We start from the raw sequence: 24519 nt of genomic DNA on the forward strand, positions 1-24519 counted from the left end.
TTGCGTTCGGTACGTATTGACACTCACTGACGGTTCGACGTACAATCCAACTCGTGTAAAGGACATTTGAGACATTTCCTTCCGTCAGACGCTTGACAAAAATATTTTTATCGTTACATGGGAAAATATTGCAGTTTGTTTCGTTATACAGTGTCTCAGTCGCAGTTGCGCGTATCTCGCGGCGCAGTAAACTCGGTTTTTAGTTATCTAAATTGCCTGCTTGTTTATTTGTAAAGACGCATTAACAATGTCCGTAGAGGAGAAATCTGGTTCCGATGCGCATAGTGGTAGTGCGAATTCGTTGGTTGTACAAGGGGACGATGAGAACGCGAAGACATGTTGGGTGTGCTTTGCGACGGAGGCGGACGATCGTCTGGCGGCGTGGGTGCAGCCTTGCAAGTGCAAAGGAACTACGAAATGGGTAAGTCTTGTCCTTGTGACGTCAAACACATGTTGTTCAGAGAAAGCTTGTGAGTTTTACGCAAATAAATCTAAGCTTACTTAAACCCTTTAGACATTGTGAAATTTATTGAACCAAATGATGATGAAAATTATGACCAAATGCCAAAGATGCTACGATCTTTAAAAATGTACCTACTTAGTATGTTTATCGAAACACTACATTTTTCCTAAGGTGGATTAGGGTTCTTAATTAGTTGTAATTGTGGTTGTAATTGTTTTAATTATAGAACAACTGCCATACTCTCTGGCTTTAATAGTGTTTTAACACTGTAATATCTTTGGTAGATGGTAAATCTACATCTTCACATCGACAATATGTCCATCTAGAGTAAGGGCTGTGTTCTGCAAAGTTCTGTATTGTTTAAAGTCTACTCTACTTAGGGTTGCGCTCTCTAAATTTGCCAAACCTGGACAAAGATTAAAAACCAACCCGGACATTTGGCGCAAATCACATTTTTCCCTGGATTTGTCCGAAAATAAGTTTGTCTTTAAGTTTTAATAATAAAAACTTAATAGACAAATAAATTCATAAAGACAAGAAGATACTTTTTGAAAACCTCCCCAGACAGCCGGCGGACGGCCTCCAAACTATGACATATCTGGGGAAACCCGGACGGATGGCAGCCCTAACTTTACTTGACCCGATGCATATGCTTTATTACATATTTACATGATGACTACTTCTTCGATCATTATGGTGGTAAACAGATATTTAAATTTTATTATTATCTGTTTACAATCTGAACAAGGCTGCTTCAATATTACTGGACAAGATTGAAACAGTACAAAGACTTAAAAGGAAGCACATTATGCAAAATAAAAGAAACGATGAAGAACGATGTAAGTGAGACGATGGTCTCCAACACCCAAATTTTAATATTTATATACGGCAAAACTGATTATAATGGTTACCGACTGATGGCAGTTCAAACCACTAAAAAAAATCTGTTTACTTTACCATAACAATTGAAAACAACATTATGTAAGAAGTGCAGATAATATTAAATTTTTTCTAATAATTTGTTATACAGTCTTGTGACGTAAGTACATATTATTTGCTTTATACACTTTTATATTGGCTATCATTGTTGAAATAAGTAGGAATTAAAGTAAGTAGGAAGGAATTTTTTACATACATACATATAATCTCTCTTTGTTGTATTTAATTTACTCTGTAACTATGTTTCTCGTGTTTTTATTTCCATGTGCAATAAAGTATATACATACATACATACATATAATCACGCCTATTTCCCGGAGGGGTAGGCAGAGTAACTGACCATCAGTGGCCCTTAAGTCCTTGCAATAAGGCTTAAGATATACCAGTTAATACTGCGACAATAGAACATGGGCACAATCTTGAACTTTATCTGATAATTCGTCTGTCACAACTCTCAGCTTTGGTTCAATGCATTATAGGACTTTGAAGGTGATGTGAATCATGAGTAACTTTGTAAATAAACATTGTGTTCATAAACATCTTTTTTACTTTTTTTTTGTTTTTATGTTACTCTTGTTAAAGTTGTTACCCTTATATACTTGACCAACCAGATCTTGACAGTAGAAAAAGGCGGCAAATTTGAAAAATGTAGGCGCGAAGGGATATCGTCCCATAGATAATTTGAATTTCGCGCCTTTTTTTACTGACAAGATTTGGTTGACCAGCTATAGTTGACATTCCATCTTTTATAACAAGTTTATTGGGATATCTTACAATTGCTTGACGACCGCTCTGGCCTTGTGGGTAGTAACCCCGGTAAGTCAAGCACAAGAAAAATGCCAGCCAAGAACCTTCATAACAAGTATTATTGTCAATATTTAAATTAAAAAAAAAATACATCTTTTGTTTCAATAGGTAATTATGAATAATTATCAAGTAAATGGAATTAACCAGTCCACAGGTTTTTCTACTTTTTTAATCATGTGATTAATAAAATAACACCTGTCCATCACTCAGTTATAGTTTATTTTTATCTAATTAACCTTTGATATGTACTTCTTCTTCCTCGTGTTATCCCGGCAATTTGCCACGGCTCATGGGAGCCAGGGGTCAGCTTGGTAACTAATCCCAAGAATTGACGTAGGCACTAGTTTTTACTAAAGCGACTGCCATCTGACCTTCCAACCCAGAGGGGAAACTAGTCCTTATTGGGATTAGTCCGGTTTCCTCAAGATGTTTTCCTTCGCCGAAAAGCGACTGGTAAATATCAAATGATATTTCATACATAGGTTCCGAAAAACTCATTGGTACGAGCTGGGGTTTGAACCCGCGACCTCTGGATTGAAAGTCGCATGCTCTTACCGCTAGGCCACCAGCGCTTCAACCTTTGATATGTACTTATGTATATTTATGGTTATAGTTGTATAAGTATTTACATATTAAATATATTGATGTTTCTTGTTTAGGTAATATCTATTTCAACATTTTAAATTATATTAACTGTACCACTTACTGCATATTTTTATGTTCTTGCCTCCACTACTGAAAGAAGCTAAGTATAAGACCCATATTAATTCTTTGTCTCTGTTTCTCTATTTTAACTGTAAGTATTTTATTTTATTGTAAGTGAAGTAAATTAAACACTTTTAAATGTGTTAGCTTTGTTTACTCATATAACTTTTCCCAATTTCAAATCCATCAGCTAAAGTAGTTCCTGAGAATTTTAGCAATGCGACAGAGAGACAGAGTTGCACAATAAAGGCGTGCACACCGAGTGCGTGTGCGTAGACGTGTGCGTGTTGTAATATACAGTTCCTTATGAGAGACGACACACCGCTTGCGTGACCTGTGCGTGCGCGGCTCTAACGCACGGTGTACGCACACGCAGCCGGTGTGGCCTGGCCTTAAGGGCACCTTTTCACTTAATTGGTATGGAGCCCTAATTATCTTTAGTATTCCCAATATGTCACTATTCAAACTGATTAGAAAATACTGTGGGAATTTATATCAATGAGCTTAAGACTAAAAACATCAGATATGTGATGTAATTGTGATATTCCCAGGTAACATGTAATGTAATGTAACTCAAAGATACAACAAAAACATGGGAAATAATCCTGATTGCAACACTGTTATGTTTGTTTTGTTTTTAAGATTTATGCTAGAGTACAAAATTATTAATGTTGATTAGTTAAATATTTATGATACAAGTGCGAGAAATATGACATTATTGTGTCGATTTAAAACACTTTACAAGCATGAGAAGTGAAAAGTACATTGTGTTCACTATTTACCCATGTCTAACCATTACTTTGTGAAAATATACTAAACAAATATAGAAATCTCCGTAATTCTGTCACTTAATGTATGCCAAGTTTTTTAACACATGCTCTTAAGGTGGTCAGTAATGTCAGTATGTCAACCGTGTCACACAAGTGTAGTGACACTAGTGACCCTAAAACATCAATATGTTCTTTGAGAGGTCTAATTTACTAGAATTACTACGTTGTCAAAGTTTGCTTTAAAATGAGATCATAACTTATGTATGGGAGCGTCTTTTGGCGGCGGGTTCGTGTGACTCTAAAGGCGCCCACTGATTAACAGTCCGCCGGACGATATCGGCCTGTCATTTAGAACAAAAAGTTGACAGTTCCGAACAACTGACAGGCCGATATCGTCCGGCGCCCGGCGGACTGGTAATCAGTGGGCCCCTTTAAGATTATTGCTGTTAGTACGAGTCCTATTGTAGCAGTTATTTTAGTTTATTTATATTCTTGTACAAACCTATCTGTATACACACTTATCTAGATTAATTCAGAAAATTATCAATAAGTGTATTATTGTGCCATTTAATTAGTTTTTATCAGTGTTGATTAAGAAATAATCAAATGTTTTATCGGAGATATATAAATTTGTGTTCCATTTTATGTTTTCAACTCAACATCTGTTGTTTGTGTTTGATACCGATACATCCGGCAATAATACGGAATGTATGTAGCGGACTTCGAACCATAATAAATTCACACTGAATTGGTCTTTAGCACAAATTATATAATAATGGTATTAATAGTTCTTACTCAATGTGTGAACAGGCCCCGGTATGAAGGCCACTTATACTTATCCCGCAACCACACTTATAGTCCGTCGATTTGAAACTGGCCCCGAACGGCTTATCCTTTGTCTATTGTTAAGTAAATCGGCACGTGCTACTCCCTGCATAAAAAATGGTCCAATCACGTGAGGGCCATAAATATGCAATCTGGGGCTTTACGAATTACCGCCCGTGGTTTGTCTAAAGTTTTACGTCTTGCCTTGGCCAGGAAGTGAGATTTCCTCCTCGCGTAGCGGTGACGTAAATAGTAGTTTGTGTTACAAGGGATCATACCAGTCTTACCCATCACTAAAACAGATTATTTAAGCTAAAAAAATAATGTGCAAAAAAATGTAAATAAAAATAGTGTGCTAGAACAGAAAAGTGTTACTTTGATCCCTCTTAGCAGGTAGGAAAAGTGCCACTTTGATCCATCCTAGCAGAGAAGAAAAAGCTCTTTTCCGAATAGGTGGTGTGAAAATATGTTTCCATCATGCTAGTTTGGTTTGGTCAATCACATAAACTCATTTGCGCCAAGTTGATAAAATTGATAGAATGATCTTAAATTTGTGTTATAAAATAATTACACAAAACGAATAATACGCACGCCGCTCCGGTGTGCGAGAGGGACATCGCTATATACGAGCATAGCGCTGTCTCGCTCACATACCGTAGCAGCGGATCCGCGTCAGTGTGATAACCGCGTAAGATTAATCCTCTTATCGTAACCTGACCTAACCTGCCGCTATCGATGTACAAAGTTTCATTAACACGTGTCAAAGTTTGTGAGATAACAGGTTTGTTATTATTCGTACTTACGTATGATTTAGCTTGTAAACAAATGTTAGACGTACGTTAAAATCAAAATTATAATTTCACAGTTGTAGCATTGCTTGGCTGTGCTGCAAATGTTCTCGTATTTTATTACCATTATTAATAATAATAAAAAAAAGAAATTAATAAATAATTAATAATATATGTTAAATAAATAAAAAATTGTTACCTATATAAGTTCTTACCAGAGGTTTAGGGCAGGGGTGTGCTAAATTTTTGAACAGAGAGCCACGGCTAGGTTTTCGCTGTATCTTCGCGACAATTTGGCTTTTTTTCGCGGCCGGTTGTTGGGAGTTGGGGTCTAAAAATTGGCTATATTTTACTAGACTTAGGTATATACCTACAAAACCGACTATAGACAAAATATCATTGTTATTTGACCTTTGTTTACCAAGCACTGTCGGACGAGAAATGTTCTTCTTACCTTACTACTTACTATCATCGACCCTTCTATCATTTACAATATTTAGACCATAAATAATTGTTATTTTTTAATTCCCAGGTCCATCAGAGCTGCCTACAGCGGTGGGTTGACGAGAAACAGCGCGGCAACATTACCAGAAAAGTCCTCTGTCCTCAGTGCAAAGCGGAGTACATCGTAGTTTTCCCTTCAATGGGGGCGTTTGTGGCACTATTAGACGCTACGGAGGAGATCACACACAAGATCTGTCCCTTCATAGCGGGAGGAGTGCTGCTGGGATCGATATATTGGATCGCTATCACTTATGGAGCCGTCACTGTTATGCAGGTAGGGTTCTTGAGCTTTTTTACCTTTTAGATCTCTGTCCATTATGGAGGCAGAGTACATCGTAGTCCCTTCAATGAGAAAGTTTATAGCACTGTTGGACGCTATGGAAGATATCACAAGATCTGTCTCTTCACAGCGGGAAACATGCTGCTGGGATCGGGGAAAAAGGTTTTCTGCTAGCCGAGTGTCATACCATATCTATTTGCGAAAGAATGAAATCAACCATTTAAGTTCCAGGTAACACTTCCTCGCAAAGAATCATATACCTACTCTGTTTTCGGCAATGGGACAAATAAACACTTTGGAATCATTACTTATGCAAACTTTTCACGTTTCACCTGCTTAATGTAATTCGTTTAGCTACCGAAAGGAATTGCTTCATTGTTTCGTGTTAAGTGTGACAATTTTATTTGCTTACTTTGTCTTTAACGGCTATTTCTTTACGTAGCCTCTGCCCGCAGCTTCATCCGCGTATGAATCTGTTAAACGCTTAAAAGTACTCTTGCTGAGGCACCTGCCAAGTTGAACAGATTTGTTCAGTATGGCGCGGCCATACATTGTAAATGCCAAGAGTGCGAAGTCGGAGCAAACTAAGCGAATCGAAGGTCGGTGTCTAGACTCTAGAAGTCTAGACGTGTTTCAACTGTGAAAAGTATCGGTTTCATAACATGTCCTTCAATTAGTTTTGCTAATTGATTTCACTGAAAATAACAATTGTTTAACATTGGTTATCCCCAACAAAGACATAACCAAAAATGTTTTTATGAAAAAAACGAACTGATGAGTGTACATAAACTAAATATTTGAACTCAACGCTTTTGTACTCGTCAAATACGGGGTCAGTGGTTCTAATGCCGGACAAAGACTTGAACTATTAACACAACTGGACAGTATACAATTATATTGGTGTCACTTGTGACAGTTGTGACTTGACCGTAATTTTTGACAAACAAAAGTGTGAATGTTTCTTCTTTGCTTGCTCAAGCAGAACAGGTAGTTGAAGTAGAGATGGACAACAATTTTAGTTGGACATAAGAATTTTCTGTTTTTCGCTGACGGCTTAAATAACAAGCAACCGAAAACTCGGTAGAAATATGGAAAGGATATTACCATTCCCAAATTTACGGCTCCTTATTAGTACAATAAGTTATCCTGTAAGTGACAGGAGACTTTCTTATAGATATTCATCGAAAGAAAGAAAAGAAATTGTCAGTTTCTAGTGTTCCTATTCCTACTGACCCACTATGTATTCAAACATCTCAATATACCACTGAGTGCACTTAACTAGGCGATAATTGCTGTTCAAACACAGAAGCGTTGACCGTTATCGGCCTAACTTGTCCATGACTCAGGTCGATTATCCTTTGACCCAGAAAACTGAGACACCTGCAGATAACTTGTCAGTACATATTTGAAACGGTAATTAGGTTTATCAATGCATAGAGCAAAGTCGTCGTTGTCTGTTGCAATAAGCTCTTTAAATAATACGGTAGGATTGTAATGTAGGCCTAAATTTTCAGCGACCCAAGCCGATTATTCCTAAGCCCAGAAAACTGAGACACCTGCTATTTGTTTTTCAATGCATATGGAAAAGACCTCGTTATGTGCCTATAAATTATCGATGACTCAGGTAGATTTCGGCCTAGAAAAATGAGCCACCTGTTAGATACTAAATCTGTCAATGTGTGAAACGATTAGTAGACGAGATGCCTACGTTTTATCACTGCGTAGTCTGAATATTATAAAGCAAAATATCTGTCGTATCTGTCTGTTTTTTGGTATCGAGACATACGGCAGCGTGTCAAGCCAAGCGAAGTTCAAGAGAATTGGCGAGTGGCGACGCAGCGGCCGTGTGTTATATTATATGTTATAATATAACTTATATTACACGAACCATTTGGAGTCATTTTTGACCCCTACGTATTATTTTATTATTATTGGGGTGGTATCGGGCCTTTGAGTGTCACGTCGACCAAGTATTGATCTATTGTGACGGCCCTTTAAAGTTCATTACTAATGCCCGTTGCATCCAGAAAATTACAGATGCTTTGGGCCGTAACGACCCCTACGTAACTAAAATCTGTACTATTGTCACCTAGACAGGATAAGGACTAGAGTAATACTTGTTACTGCATTGTATCAGTCTAAATTGTCATTCGGTTGGATTATCCTTCGGCCGACCAGTGACGGAGTTTTGATTCCCACCGGATTACCCTAATTTGAAGAGATTTAAATGTACTTAAAAAAAAGCATTTCAAATTGACTTCGCTGCAGTTTCACTTTCAAACCTTCACCTTCATGGCCTACAATGATGAAGATGAAAGCTACGAATATTCGCTCTTTTCTATCTATTGCTCTTCGCCTCCGAAATAAAAACATGTATATTTACCTGAACTTTCCAGAAAATACGCGTATGTAGGGTCGTATAAAGATATTTGATATCTGTACCTATATATGCCTACTCACTTCCAAGTAGGAAAAATACAGTGTGGAAAGATAATGCAGTTTTGTTTCTTTTTAAAAATAAAGGAATGTCTCCTTTAAGTAAAATGAGCCAGCTTAAGGATTTAAGGTAGTTTCCCTCCAGGGCCCGACTTATCTTTCCACACTGTATAATGGTACCATTCGATTCCTTACATTTTATTTAAAAAAATATTGTTTTTGTTTACGGCCTAACCTACGGCTCACCTTAATCTAACCTCGTAGACGACCTATAAAAGTATGTATAGCTGCAGTATGTTGTTTGTTGCCGTTGTCAAATACCTATCAGTAATTCAAGGAGTTTAGACACATATCAGATTAAATGTTACCTATGTACAGTCAGCTGCAGAGAAAGGTGACCGTACAAAGCATACGACACTTAATTGTCCTGTATGCTTTTCTCACCTTACCTTGCACTGTAAGACACAATTGCCAAAAATTACAGGTAATAATTTATGCTGTATGATTAATATGGACCAGTATAAATTCCACAAAGTCAGGTTAGATTTCAAATTAGTCAATCTGGGGCTCAGGGCCTATTTGGTTATGAAGTCGGTCAAATACTAGCCAAGGTGCTTGATTGAATACCTGATTCTGCACATGCACTTGAATGCCTCTACATTCTCTACAATAATGGCGTGTCGTGTTTAGATATTTGTAAGCACCTTGACCACTCCAACATATCCGATGAAAATTGTTGGACGTACAATGCGCTGAATGCTATACATTTTAGACAACGGTAAACGACGATGACACTAAACACAAAGTCACGATTGCGAAAATGTTAATTGAAGTATTTACTGTATCCGTACGTACCATAACACGATTGATTCTCCGTATTATACTTACGATAGTTTTACTTCACATACTGTCACATGTTCACCATGACAATCTGGCTGCATACAATGTATTGATCCTATAAGTATTCCGTCTATTTTAGTAGGACATAATTATAAATATTTAGTCCGTGCCATCGTACACACTGTTAACTCACAATTGGTACTTGACGCCTGTGCTTTTGGATATGAACCTCTACCCGCCCAGAGATATATAAAGAGGTCACCCATTCCATTCTATTTTGAATCCTTATTTTGATAAATAATGAGTGGCTATTGGCTAACCGCTAGACGGTAAAGTAATTATCAAAAAATTTGATTTTAAGCTTTTGTTTCATCATTTCCAGGTGGTCGGCCACCGCGAGGGTCTGGAGATGATGGAGTCCGCCGACCCCCTAGTTCTGCTGGTGCTGCTGCCGACGATACCGGTGACGCTCATCAGCGCCAAGATGTACAATTGGGAGGACTCCGTCCTCTTGTTCCTGAGGAAGTACTGCGCGAAGATACCGGCACTATCTTACATACTACCGTTTGGAAAGTAAGTAGTCCAAATAGCTGATATGAAATACTAAGAAAGTCATTTACAAACGCTAAGGCAAGGCCTCCGGTTTTACATTTGGAAATTGAGTACATATTGCAGGTGGTTTATGGGACACACCATACCATCTGGTTCAGTCGGTGTCCTAACATAAGTAAGTATCCATTTCTCTATACAGCTAGTATGGTGACGTGGATACTTAAGTTGGGTTGCGGCATTTACTGTAAGAATAATACCGAGAATGAAAGAAAAACAAAGTTTACCTCTACTGGAGTTACTGTATTGTCTCTATCATTTTCTTGCATTGAGGTGTTCAATAAAGAGTATTTGTATAGTAATGTTCACCTCGTCTTGCCGACTTGGCATTTTTAAGCTCGTAACAATAAGCAATATCCTGGTCACGGCACCACACTGTAACGCTTCTACCTTTGGGGATAACAAAACTTCACCATTTCGTAAGTTGTGCGACATGGTGAAGACATCTTTCTCACATAGTGCTAGTTACTTCTTCCGTTTAGTTTGCAATAAATTATCATTAACTTGATTAATATGAGAAATTTATATTTACAGCGTGGAAGGCGACCGAGGCGCCATCGTCTCCGGGCCGTCAAATCCCGCCAACGCAAACTCCGGCTCCCACCTCTCGCCCACAAGAATATTCTGCTCTGCATTACTTCTGCCCACCATCTCCACAATCATAGGCAAAATCTTCTTCCGCTCCATACAAAACAACCTCCACAGAACTATACTAGGAGGCCTCACCTACATAACTATCAAAGGAGCGCTCAAAATATATCACAAACAAATGCTATACATCAGGCATTCGAGTCGGAAAATTCTAGATTATACCGAAACGAACTTAAAGCTTTACAGAACCCTTACATCGGCTGCTAGTGGAGACGCGGTCGCTAGTTCAAGAGACGAATCGGAACAGGTTGTATAAACATTACTTTGTACGTGATGACGTATCTAAGGTACAATAATATTGTATCATTGAAATCGATACCTGTTTTATATGGTTTTAGATCTCGATACGGGTGACCGTATTTGTAAGCGCGTAGACTATTTTCGTATAGCGGACGTCGTCTTAGTATAATCGTAATTGAAAAGTTATGTTCTGTGGAAGTAGACTAAACGTACTTAAAGATAGCGTTTTATGTAACAACAGCTCATTTTCATACTAAGCTATATAGACAGAGATGGTGTTATCCATGATAAACTAGTATGCGCTAGATCTTCAATTGATAATGCTTAGACTAGATTATCAGAAGTGTCTTGAGGGCGTTTTTTTTTGTTGTCCCTTTTTTTTCTAATTTGGGATTTTTTACGTTATTTCTACTCAGAATCACGAGCTCTTTCTATCCTAATAGGAGAAAAAAAGTGTCCTCTAAGGTTTTTATTTCCATTACGTCACCATTTTTCATAGACTTTGTATGGCGGTCGCGGAATGGAAAGATCGAAAAATGTATGGAAATTTTGGGACTAGGGATTGCAGAACCGGTACTGTTTAAAAGAACCGGGATTTTCGGTACCGGGCAAAAATGGAACCGGGATTTCCCGGTATTTTCGGTACTTTCGGGACTGCCTTCAAAAATCAGTTTTCACATCAATTTTCAGTAAAAAAAAAGCGTAAAACGACCACGAATCTAATACAATAAAAACGAATCACGAATCTAATACACGAAAACAATAAAAAAGTAGCACAGTGAAGGTACACACTTCTTTTGTACCATAATACGTGTCTTTAAGTCACACAATCATTAATATAGTTTGTTTTTTTTCCTAAACTACATGATATTTTTACTATCTTTGTTGATTGGCAAAAACTGAATTGTGGCTCAGTAATATCATCATTTTTTTTAAATATGTAAGACGTTTTTTGAAAAAGGATAAAAAAAAATGATAATTTTCGCATGCGTTCAAAATGGGCTGTGGACCTTCGAACATATAATAACAGAACTATCAATACGACAAATCAAGAAATTATTCAGCCAGAATTATTAATAATTCTGATTCATTTAAAAATTTTAAAATATCATTATCATATGTGAGTTTCTTATACCGTGTTTGAATTTGAATTAAAAGTAGTATTTTATTAATTACAAAATTGTCTCTATTTTTGCTTGTAGTTAGTATACAAATATGAAATAACTAATTGTTCGTATAAAATTTTTATCGTACAAACATTTATGCCCTTAAAGTATCAAATTACGCAATTTTATATTGTCGGCATTATCAAACTCATTGACTGTTTTTTTTTAAATTTATTTTAATGTAAAAGTATTACTCTCAGCCTTAGATTGATAAAATATATTTATTTTCTTTATAAAACATGATATTTCATGCTAAGTAACAGAAAGCAGTCAAATATTGTACCGGAAATTTTAGTCCCGAAAATCCCGGGAGTACCGGGATTTTAATTTTGAAATCCCGGTTCTTTGCTTGGCTCTAAATCCCGGGAATTCCCGGTACTTTCGGTACCGGTATTTCCCGGGAGCAAACCCTATTTGGGACACTTTTTTTCTCCTATTAGGATAGAAAGAGCTCGTGATTCTGAGTAGAAATAACATAAAAATCCCAAATTTGAAAAAAAGTGTAGGGGACAACGAAAAAAAAACGCCCTTGAATAATATTTTGTTCTTTGTTTCTTAAACTTAAATTCTTGTATCCATTTGAAATGGCTTTAACTTGAAGGGTTAGTAACTTAACTAACCGATGGACTGACTTTAAGTTGACAAACTTATGAACTCATAATAACTTTGGTATTATAATGGAAACGGCTATGGATTTATTTTTATTGTAATTTTCCCATTTATTTATATAACCTAATATAAGAGGTTATCGAGAATAGTTGTATAGTTTAACCCTTTGAACGCCAAGCCTTTCGTGCGCGGCGCGTCATAGTGAATCTTATCGGAATGCACGAAGGTTCATATTTGTCTGTAGCCGCACGCATCAGTTGACGTCTTCGGCGGTCAATGGGTTAGAAAAGTCATGATCATAAAGGATTCATTGTTGGTGAATATAAATTTGAGAGTAAGTGTCTGAATCACGTGGCATTTTATAAATTGTTTAGGCTAGTGCTAGTGTATACACAGATTATAGTCTACATAATAAATTGAATGGTAGGAGATTAACAGTTGCTTTTAATATGTGGATTGTGGATGTTATTTTGTGCCTTTTGACCATGATATGCCAAACTTTCGATAGGTATATGTACGATTTCGTTTTCTTTGTGTTTTTCAAACAATAATAAACTTTATATCAATTCGATAAGGTCTTCTAATGAACACTTATTCATATACCTACTCGTTAGTAGTAGTTACAAATTCGTGAAAAGCTGTGAATGTTACCGTAAGCCTGCATTTATTTGTGGCAGCACATACGATGTAAAATAATGCTTTATAACAAAGTTCAGAAGATTAACTTCACGACCACCATACAGCAAACTTAAGGAATTAAGAGGCAACAGGAGTGGTCATTTCTCCATACAAACGTACTCGACTGTTTTAAAGCTAGAGCAATGATTTTTTTCAACACAGATTAATATTGTCAATATCTGTGTCAGACCGTTTTGTTTTTTTTTTTTATATTTTTGTTTTTTAAGGCGCTAGAGCCCTTCAAAAATGGCCTAGTTGACTATGCCGCAATGAGAGGCGTAGTATTCAAAACTGATATCAATTAGCCAAAAAAACAAAACTGTCCGACACAGATAATTTCATAATCATTTAGATTTCCAAATTTGGTTACGATTGGTTGTTTTGGAGGAGGAAACAGTCGTGTACGAAACCTCGATTTTTGAGATTTTTACGCAAGATTTTTCGCCCTGTCCTTATCGCACTAGTTTTAGGAGCCGCTTCCGTTAGCGAGTCGGGTATATTTAGGTACCTAAAATATTTAAATCTCAGCTCCTGTTTCGTCTTAAATACAAATAAATTATCTGCTCTTAATTCCGTGTCTAACCCCCTTACTCATAATCGCGCTTTAAATCTCAAATAGCTAATAATCGTTTGTCTTACTTAATCTTTATTTTGACTTTTATATTTGTAAACATAAATTAACTAATTGAGGCTTGTAATTTTTTTGAGTATGGGGGGTAAGAGCGTTTCTTTTATTTTTTGCCACTTTTAAATATTATGACCTTTTTTGCCACTTTTGTGTTATTTCTAGTCAAGATCGCGAGCCCTTTTCATCCTTATAGGAGAAAAAAAGTGTCCTAAAATTTCAATACACTTTTTAAATTTTCCTTTTTGTTACCGCCATACAAAGTGTATGGGGAAATGGTAACATAATAGGGAAAAAACTGGGACATTTTTTTATCCCATTAGGATCGAAAGAGCTCGTGATTCTGAGTAGAAATAATACAAAAGTGGCAAAAAATCCACAATATATAAAAATGGCAATAAATAAAAGAAACGCTCGTAAATATATGAACTTATGTATCTACAAGTCTCTAGAATTAACACAATAAACCAAACAATAATATAGATATAATTTAAATAATTTGAAACAAGTAAAATGTTCCGCTTACATAATTTAGTATGGCGGTATAATAAAGTCCGTAGGGCTAAGATGCTCGGTTTCTTATCATCTGTCAACATGCCTGTCACGTTCTAACAAATATGTAAGTGCGGAAGTGACGCATGACATGACAAGTGATAAAAATGCGACTATGATACCGCCACTGGTTATATGATAAACGATTGAGTGCCTTGGGATGAAACGAAGTAGGGACAGGTATTGTACAAATGTACATAGTTTATTGTCACAACTATTTGATTCGTGATCAGTTACGTTTAAATCGGTGACATCGCACTGTGTTGCTATAGCTTTAAAATTCTATTCAAAATAGTTATTTACGATACGAGTACAAGTGCGGAAAAGAGGATTTTCGAAACGAGTGGCGATAAATTAAAACACGACCGAAGGGAGCGTTTTAAATCGACACGAGTTGCGAATTACCTATTCGCACGTGTATCGAACAACGTTTTACAGTAGATATGGCCCTTTAAACTTTTGACATACACACTAAAAGTGCTATTTTACGCACTAGTGCGGGAAAATAGGGCCATATGTACTGTAATAGTTATTTTCGATACAAGTGCGAAAAAGAGGAAATTCGAAACGAGTGGCGATAAATTAAAACACGACCGAAGGGAGTGTTTTAAATCGACACGAGTTGCGAATTACCTATTCGCACGTGTATCGAACAACGTTTTACAGTACATATGGCACTTTAAAGTTTCGACATACGCACGAAAAGTGCTATTTTACTCACTAGTGCGGAAAAGTAGCCCCATATGTACTGTAAAATAACATTAAGAGTCCGTTTAAGCTAACTTTGCACCGACAACAGAACACAGTGAGGGAGTGTCATTATAAACGTCATATTATCATATAAATTTGACATTCATGACATTGCCACACTTTGCCGAGCAGAGTTAGATCATGAATGAAATAGTTGTCAAATATTTAGCAAATAAATATTAAGATTTTCAGGTAAAGTATGGACGGTAAGCACGAAGAATTTCGTACATTGCTCCGCCTGTTCCTATGTATCTCTATCGCACGCGCATAATTATATTGCTGTCCCGTTCGCACTGAGGCATTTACCGCCGGCATGGGCGGGACAGCAATATAGCTAATTATGCGCGTGCGATAGAAATAGGAACAGGCATTACTTTACTATTCCAAACCATTTTAACTTTGTTTAATGATTTACTGCCTATTAAATACTTTTTAATTTGTAATAATTATGTACTTTGTAAATATTTAGTAGCGTACTTTTATCTTTTAATTATTGTTTCTTAAATCGAAGACTGTGTTTTTGGGTTTTATTGCTTTCTGTATATAAAATGCTATACTTGGTCAACCAGATCTTGACAGTAGAAAAAGGCGGCAAATTTGAAAAATGTAGGCGCGAAGGGATATCGTCCCATAGAAAATTTGAATTTCGCGCCTTTTTTAACTGACAAGATTTGGTTGACCAGCTATAGTTTTGAAGTGAAATGCTGACACATATCCCATAAATTAAAAAAATAAAATATAAATGAAATAGATATGACAATCACCTCCTAGGTGCTATGTAGCTAGAAAAAAAAACCGGCCAAGTGCGAGTCGGACTCGCGCACGGAGGGTTCCGCACCATCAACAAAAAATAGTACTGACCCCGCCCGACGTTGCTTAACTTCGGTCAAAAATCACGTTTGTTGTATGGGAGCCCCACTTAAATCTTTATTTTATTCTGTTTTAGTATTTGTTGTTAAGCGGCAACAGAAATACACCAACTGTGAAAATTTCAACTGTCTAGCTATCACGGTTCGTGAGATACAGCCTGGTGACAGACGGACGGACAGCGGAGTCTTAGTAATAGAGTCCCGTTTTTACCCTTTGGGTACGGAACCCTAAAAAGAAATAAAAGCATAGAGACGCAGTTTCAGTTTCATTAACTTGCGGCACGGGGCGGACACGCCATACATCAAAAATGATTTGCGTTTATATGTGTGCGCGGCACGTCTGTACACGCGTCATTGAGTTTCTGACGGAATCCTGACATGCTCTCAGTAGAGCGACTTACGCACACATTCACGTCGCGGCCAGTCGCGCGGGGCGAGGTAATGCGAGTCGGGGCGGGGCGGTGCGTGGCCGTTCTGTATGATAATACTATTACTTATTCTGTGCTTGTGGGGCCGATTAACACATTGAGTGCCGGGAACCCGCTCGGTGTGTTCTCTGTTCGAAGTCGCTTTCCTCTACAAAGCGGGAAAACGCTGGGATCGGCGTGGCGCTACGAAAACGCTGGCAGTGAATATGTTAAAAGACTATTAAGTAGATAATTATTAGAATACTTAATTCTAATTACAGTTTATAAATTCTTACCAATCTGGTAGCTTTTGTATGTCACGGGGCATATCTAATACCCCTCGTGGTGAATAGGGAATATTACGCGAAATTCTGCGTAGGGGGCGCCACTCCCACAAAAAGTCATAATCTAATGGTCTACCACAAACGAGAGAGTCGACATTTTGTTATCTAACCTCTCTATCACTCTTGCATACTCAATTAGCGATAAAGAGGCAGATAGTTTCGAGTTTCGATTTCGCGTTTCCCTGTAGGCCCTTTGTAAACAAACCGCCTTGATGTATCAATGTCATATTTGATTGTCTGTGAGAACTTGTCAAAAACAGTTTAAGGTACAGTATGTATAAGTTACTCTATGGTATACTTAAGTCGCTAGTACTGCACTCTGGCGGCAAAACATTGCAGTAATACTCCCTATTTCCACGCTTGACAAGCTTTGTTAAACCAAAGATTCGTCAAACCTCGAATTTGACAGCAAATGTAGATGGCGCTGTAAGGTTCCGTACATTATGCGGTAACTCTGTCAAAAGTTGACATTTGATAATGAGATCACAAAATATATGGTGCTGTACAGCACAATATATGTGACGTTATCTATGAAAAGGGACCTTATTGTCGATGGCGCTTACGCCATTATTAACGATGCTCCGATATAAATACAATGCCGCGCGACGCTGTGCAGCGTAAGCGCCATCGACAATAAGGTCCCTTTTCATAGATAATGCCCCATATTTCAGCTGTAAAAATCGATGGCATCATACTTTCTTAGTCCCACACATCTTATTCAATCACAACTAAGGCTGCGTTTTCACTAGAGATGTGCGGTGATGCGTAGCGAGGGATGTGCTTGTTAAGAACCAATAGAAACCGACTAGAACTGCACTGAGCGAGGATATTAGGTAAATGATTCTATTGGTTCTTAATCTTTTGGACGCCAATGACCGATATATCCGCACCGTAGGTTCAACGCCAAAGACCGATTAATCGGCCACAGACCACAGAGAAACATCGACCTACGTGCATATACATAAAGTTCAACTTCAGTTTTGACACTTCAATGATGTGGCGTCTGAGTGACAGCTTTTGTGTTTGACACGGCGTGGAAAAGGTTAACAAACATCCCTCGATATTCATCCTCGCACATCTCTGATGGAAACGCAGCCTAAGACGCCCTTATGTGGTGGATTGAGGTGGATTAAAATTGCTTGCAGAGATTGGACAAGCATGGAAACGCCCCATTACACAATACAAATTGTATGGCGCTAAGCTTCTTTCACGAAGTTGAAAGTTAAATCGTGTCATATAGAGGGGGTTTTATACATATTCGAAATGGAGTAAAACCTAAGTCAGTAGCATGTAGAAATGTGTTATTCCTTATTTCGTTAAATCTTTAATGAAATAATTCATTACCAAAATTTCGACCATTTCACCGCCCATAGTAAAAGAAGAGACGTAGATCAATTTAAAAGAAAAATAATGGTGTTTTGGCAGTGACATTTTATAGGTCGTTATAAATTAGACCTAGTGGTGTAATTATAAGGTCTATTTTTAAACTCCATCTATGAATATATAAAGAGTGATTCTAAGTTCTCCTCGCCAGCCGATGGGGCAAATTGATATTGATGTGTAGATTGGTCTACTTGTCTAATTTTACTATAAAGTTCTTTATGTCATTTGTTTAACCTTTTCGACGCCGTGTCAAACACAAAAGCTGTCACGCTGACGCCACGTCACCGAAGTGTCAAAACTGAAATTGAACTTTATGCATATGCACGTAGTTCTATGTTGCTCTGTGGTCTGTGACCGATTAATCGGTCTTTGGCGTTGAACCTACGGTGCGGATATATCGGTCATTGGCGTCCAAAAGGTAAAAAGTCGTTAATAAGTGGTTCGAATCGCCTAGTTTTGCTAGAATACTTATATTTTAATTTCTAATTTGACAAGTTTGTAAATACAACGCTCCATTTAATATTTTGTCTATTGTGTATATTTTAAACCAATTATAAATATTTTATTGAGTCTCAATGCCTTTGTTTTCTTTAATTAGGTTTGCCCTTGTACTGAGTAGGTACAGTCAAGTGTAATAATATGGGTGCATATAACTTACTTAAAAATATGTCCCATAGTTCTTAACTCGCTGACATAAGAGCTATTGGACATATTTTTGAGTATGATGTGTGCAGCCCGCTCCGATATATCTAATGGCGACTGTATTATGTAGTTCTACGCAGACTAAGTCGCAGGCCGAATTTAAGATGTAACAAAATGTTCCAAAAAGCATACTTGTAAAACATCATAATTAGCACATTACCAAACGATATCTTTGCAAAAAGATATAATGATCGAAACGATAACTCCAATACATGCTCATTATCTTACATCGATATAATATCTTATCAGATAAGTTCCGTAAATACAACTCAGCTGTGTAACACAATGCATTCATTGGTGGCCGGTAAGGCCCGCGTTGCACTTATCAGGCGTTTAAGTTCTGCGATTAGTGATTGTAATCAAAGTTGATTGATAATCAGTCGGTTAATGTATGGAACTAAGCCTAGATAAGTTAGAGTGTTTAGTGCAGTGTTTGAAGATTTTATGTGAGTAATGTGAGTATATTTCAGTGTGGTTTCAGTTGAGCAATTGAGCTTTGTTTAATTTAATTCCAGCAGCGCAAACAAGCATAGGAACTTTGCTAAAAAAACATTAAAAAACAGGAAGATAACGACATTTTGCTCATAATGCGCAAGATTCGGCCATATGGGCTATTCTATTCCGTCCGTGTCTCGAACAACGAACAAAATTGATAAATTCATCGACAAAGCAGGGATTGCTTTTAGTTTCAGGGATCAAAAGCAAATGTTTTTTAGCAAATATACGCTCGTGAACAGAATAGTCTCTATGACGAAATTAGCCACATTGACCTTATGTTTCTCACGCTGATCAATTGATCATGCATGACCAAGATGTCACCTTAGGCAAAAATGCTTGTGCATATTTCGGTGGATGTTCTCCTATAAAGTACAGATCGCGTTTTCCAACCGCATTTTGTGAACTTTGGTGAGCAGGTTCGATAATTAGAAATAGGTATTGAGTTATTTCGCTGATTATGTTTTTAGAAATCTTTTAAAATGGCGGAGCCATGGGGGTTCTCGAGGTCACAGAGCCACTAGTAGGTACTTAAGGTAGATACGTTATTGCTGTAGGTACGTACAAACCTACCTACTATGATTATTTATGTAGATACAAAAAAGTAATCAATTATAATATTAACGTTGCTGATTATTAATTAACCTAGAAAAAGATCAAACAATGAGGACCTATCTACAATTTAATCTTGACACGCCATGAAGTGTAGCTATAGGTATAGGTAAAACCTAGGTAGCTAATTTAGGCAGACATTCTGAATTTCGAACCAGTGGGGTGCGCCCCTCACATATCACATTGGGTATTAATTAATACCCAAAGTCCGCATTTTATTCCTTTTCTTACGTACAAGAAAGTTTTAATAAATAGGTAACTTAATATTACTAAGCATGCATCAGAGGGGCGTAACTGTAAAAAAAATAATTTTCTTCTGTTTTTGATCATTACAAAATTAAAGAGTATAGCGAAAAAAAGAGAATCGGGATTAACTCTGATTAGTGTTCGTTCTTCTTTGTCGTCACACTTTTGTCAGAGTGGTCGTGTTGGTCATTAGGTCGGTACCGTACTGTAAATAGCCCATGATTATGATTCCTTTCCTACCTACTTATTTTGACTATTGCATGTTCTTTTCCTTTTTTATTTGCAGACCATGTGCTAAAACTAAAACAATGGACAAGTTGATGTCCTTCTTCCAGCCAGAGAAGAGGCGGGCCAGCAAAAAAGAAGAGGGCTTAGAGGAACGAGATGTGTCGGTGGTCGAGGATAGAAGGAAATGGTCTATTTCCCGGTCGGGCCGCATGAAACAGGCCAATAAGAAGAGGCATAGTGTCGCTAAAGATCTTTATGGAGAGGTAAGAGCTTTGGAATTCGTCGTCATTGTAATTTAACAATGCGCCATCGAGGGTAATACAGGCCATGCAAGCGGTTTTAGGTAGAACGGCTCAGCTGTGTAAGGCTGGTATGCTTGTACTAGTAGGTAGGTACGAGTTGCTAGTAGGCGGTGTGCTATTATTAGTCGTGGCGAACAGCACGCGTTTATGACGCTTAACTCGTTTATGTATGCACCTTATGCACTTTACTTTTGAAATTATAAAAAAAAATGAATTTAAATAATCATTGATTATTACTCAATAATTCGATTTTTCTCGAAAATTTCGAACCATTTGATATTTTAAACTCTCGATAATTCGCGAGTTTCGAATTAACGAGAGTCGACTGTATGTATAGGTATATTATTGCACATATTGAAAAATATCCTAGATGTACAGATATAATGTGGTACCGCATTTTGAATGTTGTGATTTGTTTACCTACCAACGGTCTAAAATGTGATTAAAATTTTTCAGACCTGCGCTCCTGTAGAAAAACCAAAAACTCTGGAGTACCACGTAAACATTCCCGTCAAACCTGTGGAGTCTGCGTCCGAACCTGACGGGAGCCCTAGCGAACCAAAATCTCCCGAAGAGGAGATCGAAAGCGCGTTCGAGATATTGGATAAAGTGGATAAAATTGACAAGTTGGAAGCTTCCTAGAGTTGGACCAAGCTAACTGTGCAGACTTTGCAACTGCAACGCGTGGAAATGTCGCCACAATGATGTATGTGACGGGTCTCTATTGCTTCCCAAAAAGTTTTTATTTTATTTTATTTTTATTTATGTTAAGGAGAACCAACAGCTACAAACTTTAAATAGATAGTAAGATTAAAAACAGGAAGCCAATTACAGGAACTCACAGGTAGTTACAAAGTATTAAATTTAAAACTAATGCTAGCACCTACGCACACACACATGCGTACAAAAAGAGAAGGAAAAAAAGAGAAAAAAAACATAATTGAAAATGGCAATAGAAGCCTTACAATAGATCCTGTTTTAAGTCATAATGTATTGTTTGTCCGCATTTTCGTTTCGTCATAATTTATTTGGTTCAGAAACGCATCACTCTTCAGGATTGCCATAAAACTATTGATTGTGTAATTATTATTATTTTGAACTAGTTATATTTTTAATTTAGTGTTGTTTATGTTGTATTTTTATTCTGGAAATGTGTCTATTTTAGTATTAGTTGTATATTTTGTCATGTGTTGTTTAGACATTAAAGTTTTTGAAATTGAAATTGAAAACAAACCTAACCTATCTATAGGATAACCTTACGAGGATCCTGAAAAGTTAACGGTTTCAGTTTTATGAGTAATGATAATATGACAAACAATAAATTATGACTTAAAACTTTATGGGAAACAAAGGGACCCCGTTTGTGACACTGTCACATTTTGTCACGTCAAAGTCGGTGCATAGTTAGCTTAGACGGACTCTAACAGCTAATAGTATGTGTGATAAGTTAAAAAAAATGGCATTTTGGTTTGGTACGACCAATGCCGTTAGATAAATTACGGATGTACACCTAAAGCGTACGGTTAGTTTTCTGCTAATCAAAATTGAACCATATCACTGAGCAAGACAGGACAACGATATGAGACTAGAAAAAGCGGCCAAGTGCGAGTCGGACTCGCCCATGAAGGGTTCCGTATTTAGGCGATTTATGACGTATTTAAAAAAAACTACTTGCTAGATCTCGTTCAAACCAATTTTCGGTGGAAGTTTACATGGTAATGTACATCATATATTTTTTTTAGTTTTATCATTCTCTTATTTTAGAAGTTAGGGGGGGGGGGGGGACACACATTTTACCACTTTGGAAGTGTCTCTCGCGCAAACTATTCAGTTTAGAGAAAAATGATATTAGGAACCTCAATATCATTTTTGAAGACCTATCCATAGATACCCCACACGTATGGGTTTAATGAAAAAAAAAAATTTTGAGTTTCAGTTCGAAGTATGGGGAACCCCAAAAATTAATTGTTTTTTTTTCTATTTTTGTGTGAAAATCTTAATGCGGTTCACAGAATACATCTACTTACCAAGTTTCAACAGTATAGTTCTTATAGTTTCGGAGAAAAGTGGCTGTGACATACGGACGGACAGACAGACGGACAGACAGACATGACGAATCTATAAGGGTTCCGTTTTTTGCCATTTGGCTACGGAACCCTAAAAACATCAAACCCAAGAACTAATGTTACGCCTCGCTCGCTTTTACGCGCGAGGACGCAAAGTCTTGCAGGGCTATACCCGCGAAAATCGAATTTCGCAAGTTGCGGGCATTTTTAGGGTTCCGTACCCAAAGGGTAAAAACGGGACCCTATTACTAAGACTCCGCTGTCCGTCAGTCCGTCCGTCCGTCTGTCACCAGGCTGTATCTCACGAACCGTGATAGCTAGACGGTTGAAATTTTCACAGATGATGTATTTCTGTTGCCGCTATAACAACAAATACTAAAAACAGAATAATATAAAGATTTAAGTGGGGCTCCCATACAACCAACGTGATTTTTTACCGAAGTTAAGCAACGTCGGGCGGGGTCAGTACTTGGATGGGTGACCGTTTTTTTGCTTGTTTTGCTCTATTTTTTGTTGATGGTGCGTAACCCTCCGTGCGCGAGTCCGACTCGCACTTTGCCGGTTTTTCTCTGTCACTCTAATTACGCATTCATTGGAGTAAAAGAGAAAGATCCCCGCAATTTGCGAATTTCGGTTTTCGCGGAAGCCCCTCAGTTTGAGTTTTGTATCGGTCACAATTGTCCGTTTTAAAGTGGCCATGCAATTTTGCGGCGGGTGATACGTTCGTGCCTATGATGCCTAAGATAAATTTGAAAATATTTTTAGTGACCTTTTTTTATAAGAACTAATCATGTTAATCTAAAGATCCAAAACCTGTATTAAAAAAAAACCTCTAAGATCCAGAAAGTAAGCTAAACAAATGGTTTGTTAGTGTAAACTAGTAAGTAGGTAATCACATATGTAGTTTAATTTTATAATAATATACTTGGCTACATCGTGAGGAAACCGGACTAATCCCAATACGGGCCTAGTTTACCCTCTGGGTTGGAAGGTCAGATGGCAGTCGCTTTCGTAAAGACTAGTGCCCACGCCAATTCCTGGGATTAGTTGCCAAGCGGACCCCAGGCTACCATGAGCCGTGGCAAAATGCCGGGACAACGCGAGGATGATGATGATGATGATACTTGGCTACGATTTATCAATTTTCAATACATAGATTAGATGTACCTAATCTTAGACATTTCGTATAATTAATAGTTCAAAAAGGCGTGTAGGTAATAATATTAATATTATGTAGGTATATACATAAGTAGTTACATAGAATGCAATTCTTGCATATATATTTCGGCTATCTCGGAAACGGGTCAAACGAATTTACTTTCGATTTTCGGGGGCGAAAAATCGATCTAGCTAGGTCTTATCTCTCATCTAAAACGCGCATTTTTGCTCGCTCTTCTATATGTTAATAATGTTTCTACAGTTACATATATATACTTATGAGTTATGACCAACATTCTGGTTCTAAGTTTGTTAAAATCTCTCCAGTTGTTGTTGTTGAAAATGTACTTGACACGCGTATATTTTTACTGATAATTAATTCTCAACCGACTTTTAAAAAGGAGGTTTACATAGAGTAATAAGTAGGTACCTACTTACTTATGTTATTTTTGTGATAATCATAAGGCTAC

General features: G+C 37.3%; 3 protein-coding genes across 3 annotated transcripts in view; all 3 read left to right on the plus strand.

The window, feature by feature from the left end:
* Positions 1-24519, plus strand: part of LOC134657499 (uncharacterized) — a 486313-nt gene that overhangs the window by 46951 nt on the left and 414843 nt on the right. The window lies entirely within an intron of this gene.
* On the plus strand, positions 55-11023 carry LOC134657497 (E3 ubiquitin-protein ligase MARCHF5). The gene is made up of 4 exons (XM_063513069.1): positions 55-421; positions 5830-6075; positions 9740-9930; positions 10501-11023. The coding sequence occupies exons 1-4, from the start codon at positions 248-250 to the stop codon at positions 10871-10873; spliced, it is 984 nt and encodes a 327-aa protein (XP_063369139.1). The 5' UTR covers positions 55-247; the 3' UTR covers positions 10874-11023.
* LOC134657615 (uncharacterized) lies at positions 19215-21467 on the plus strand. Its single transcript, XM_063513182.1, has 3 exons — positions 19215-19397; positions 20582-20786; positions 21282-21467. The coding sequence occupies exons 2-3, from the start codon at positions 20604-20606 to the stop codon at positions 21465-21467; spliced, it is 369 nt and encodes a 122-aa protein (XP_063369252.1). The 5' UTR covers positions 19215-19397; positions 20582-20603.

Source organism: Cydia amplana, chromosome 20 (genome assembly GCF_948474715.1).
Source record: "Cydia amplana chromosome 20, ilCydAmpl1.1, whole genome shotgun sequence".
In the NCBI taxonomy this organism is placed as follows: domain Eukaryota; kingdom Metazoa; phylum Arthropoda; class Insecta; order Lepidoptera; family Tortricidae; genus Cydia; species Cydia amplana.

Excerpts from the sequence above, each read along its gene's own strand:
- LOC134657615 (XM_063513182.1), top strand. The coding sequence starts at position 20,604 with ATGGACAAGTTGATGTCCTTCTTCCAGCCAGAGAAGAGGCGGGCCAGC. Across the intron at positions 20,787-21,281 it reads CTAAAGATCTTTATGGAGAG|ACCTGCGCTCCTGTAGAAAA; the intron begins GTAAGAGCTTTG and ends AAAATTTTTCAG.
- LOC134657497 (XM_063513069.1), top strand. The coding sequence starts at position 248 with ATGTCCGTAGAGGAGAAATCTGGTTCCGATGCGCATAGTGGTAGTGCG. Across the intron at positions 422-5,829 it reads GCAAAGGAACTACGAAATGG|GTCCATCAGAGCTGCCTACA; the intron begins GTAAGTCTTGTC and ends TTTAATTCCCAG. Across the intron at positions 6,076-9,739 it reads GAGCCGTCACTGTTATGCAG|GTGGTCGGCCACCGCGAGGG; the intron begins GTAGGGTTCTTG and ends CATCATTTCCAG.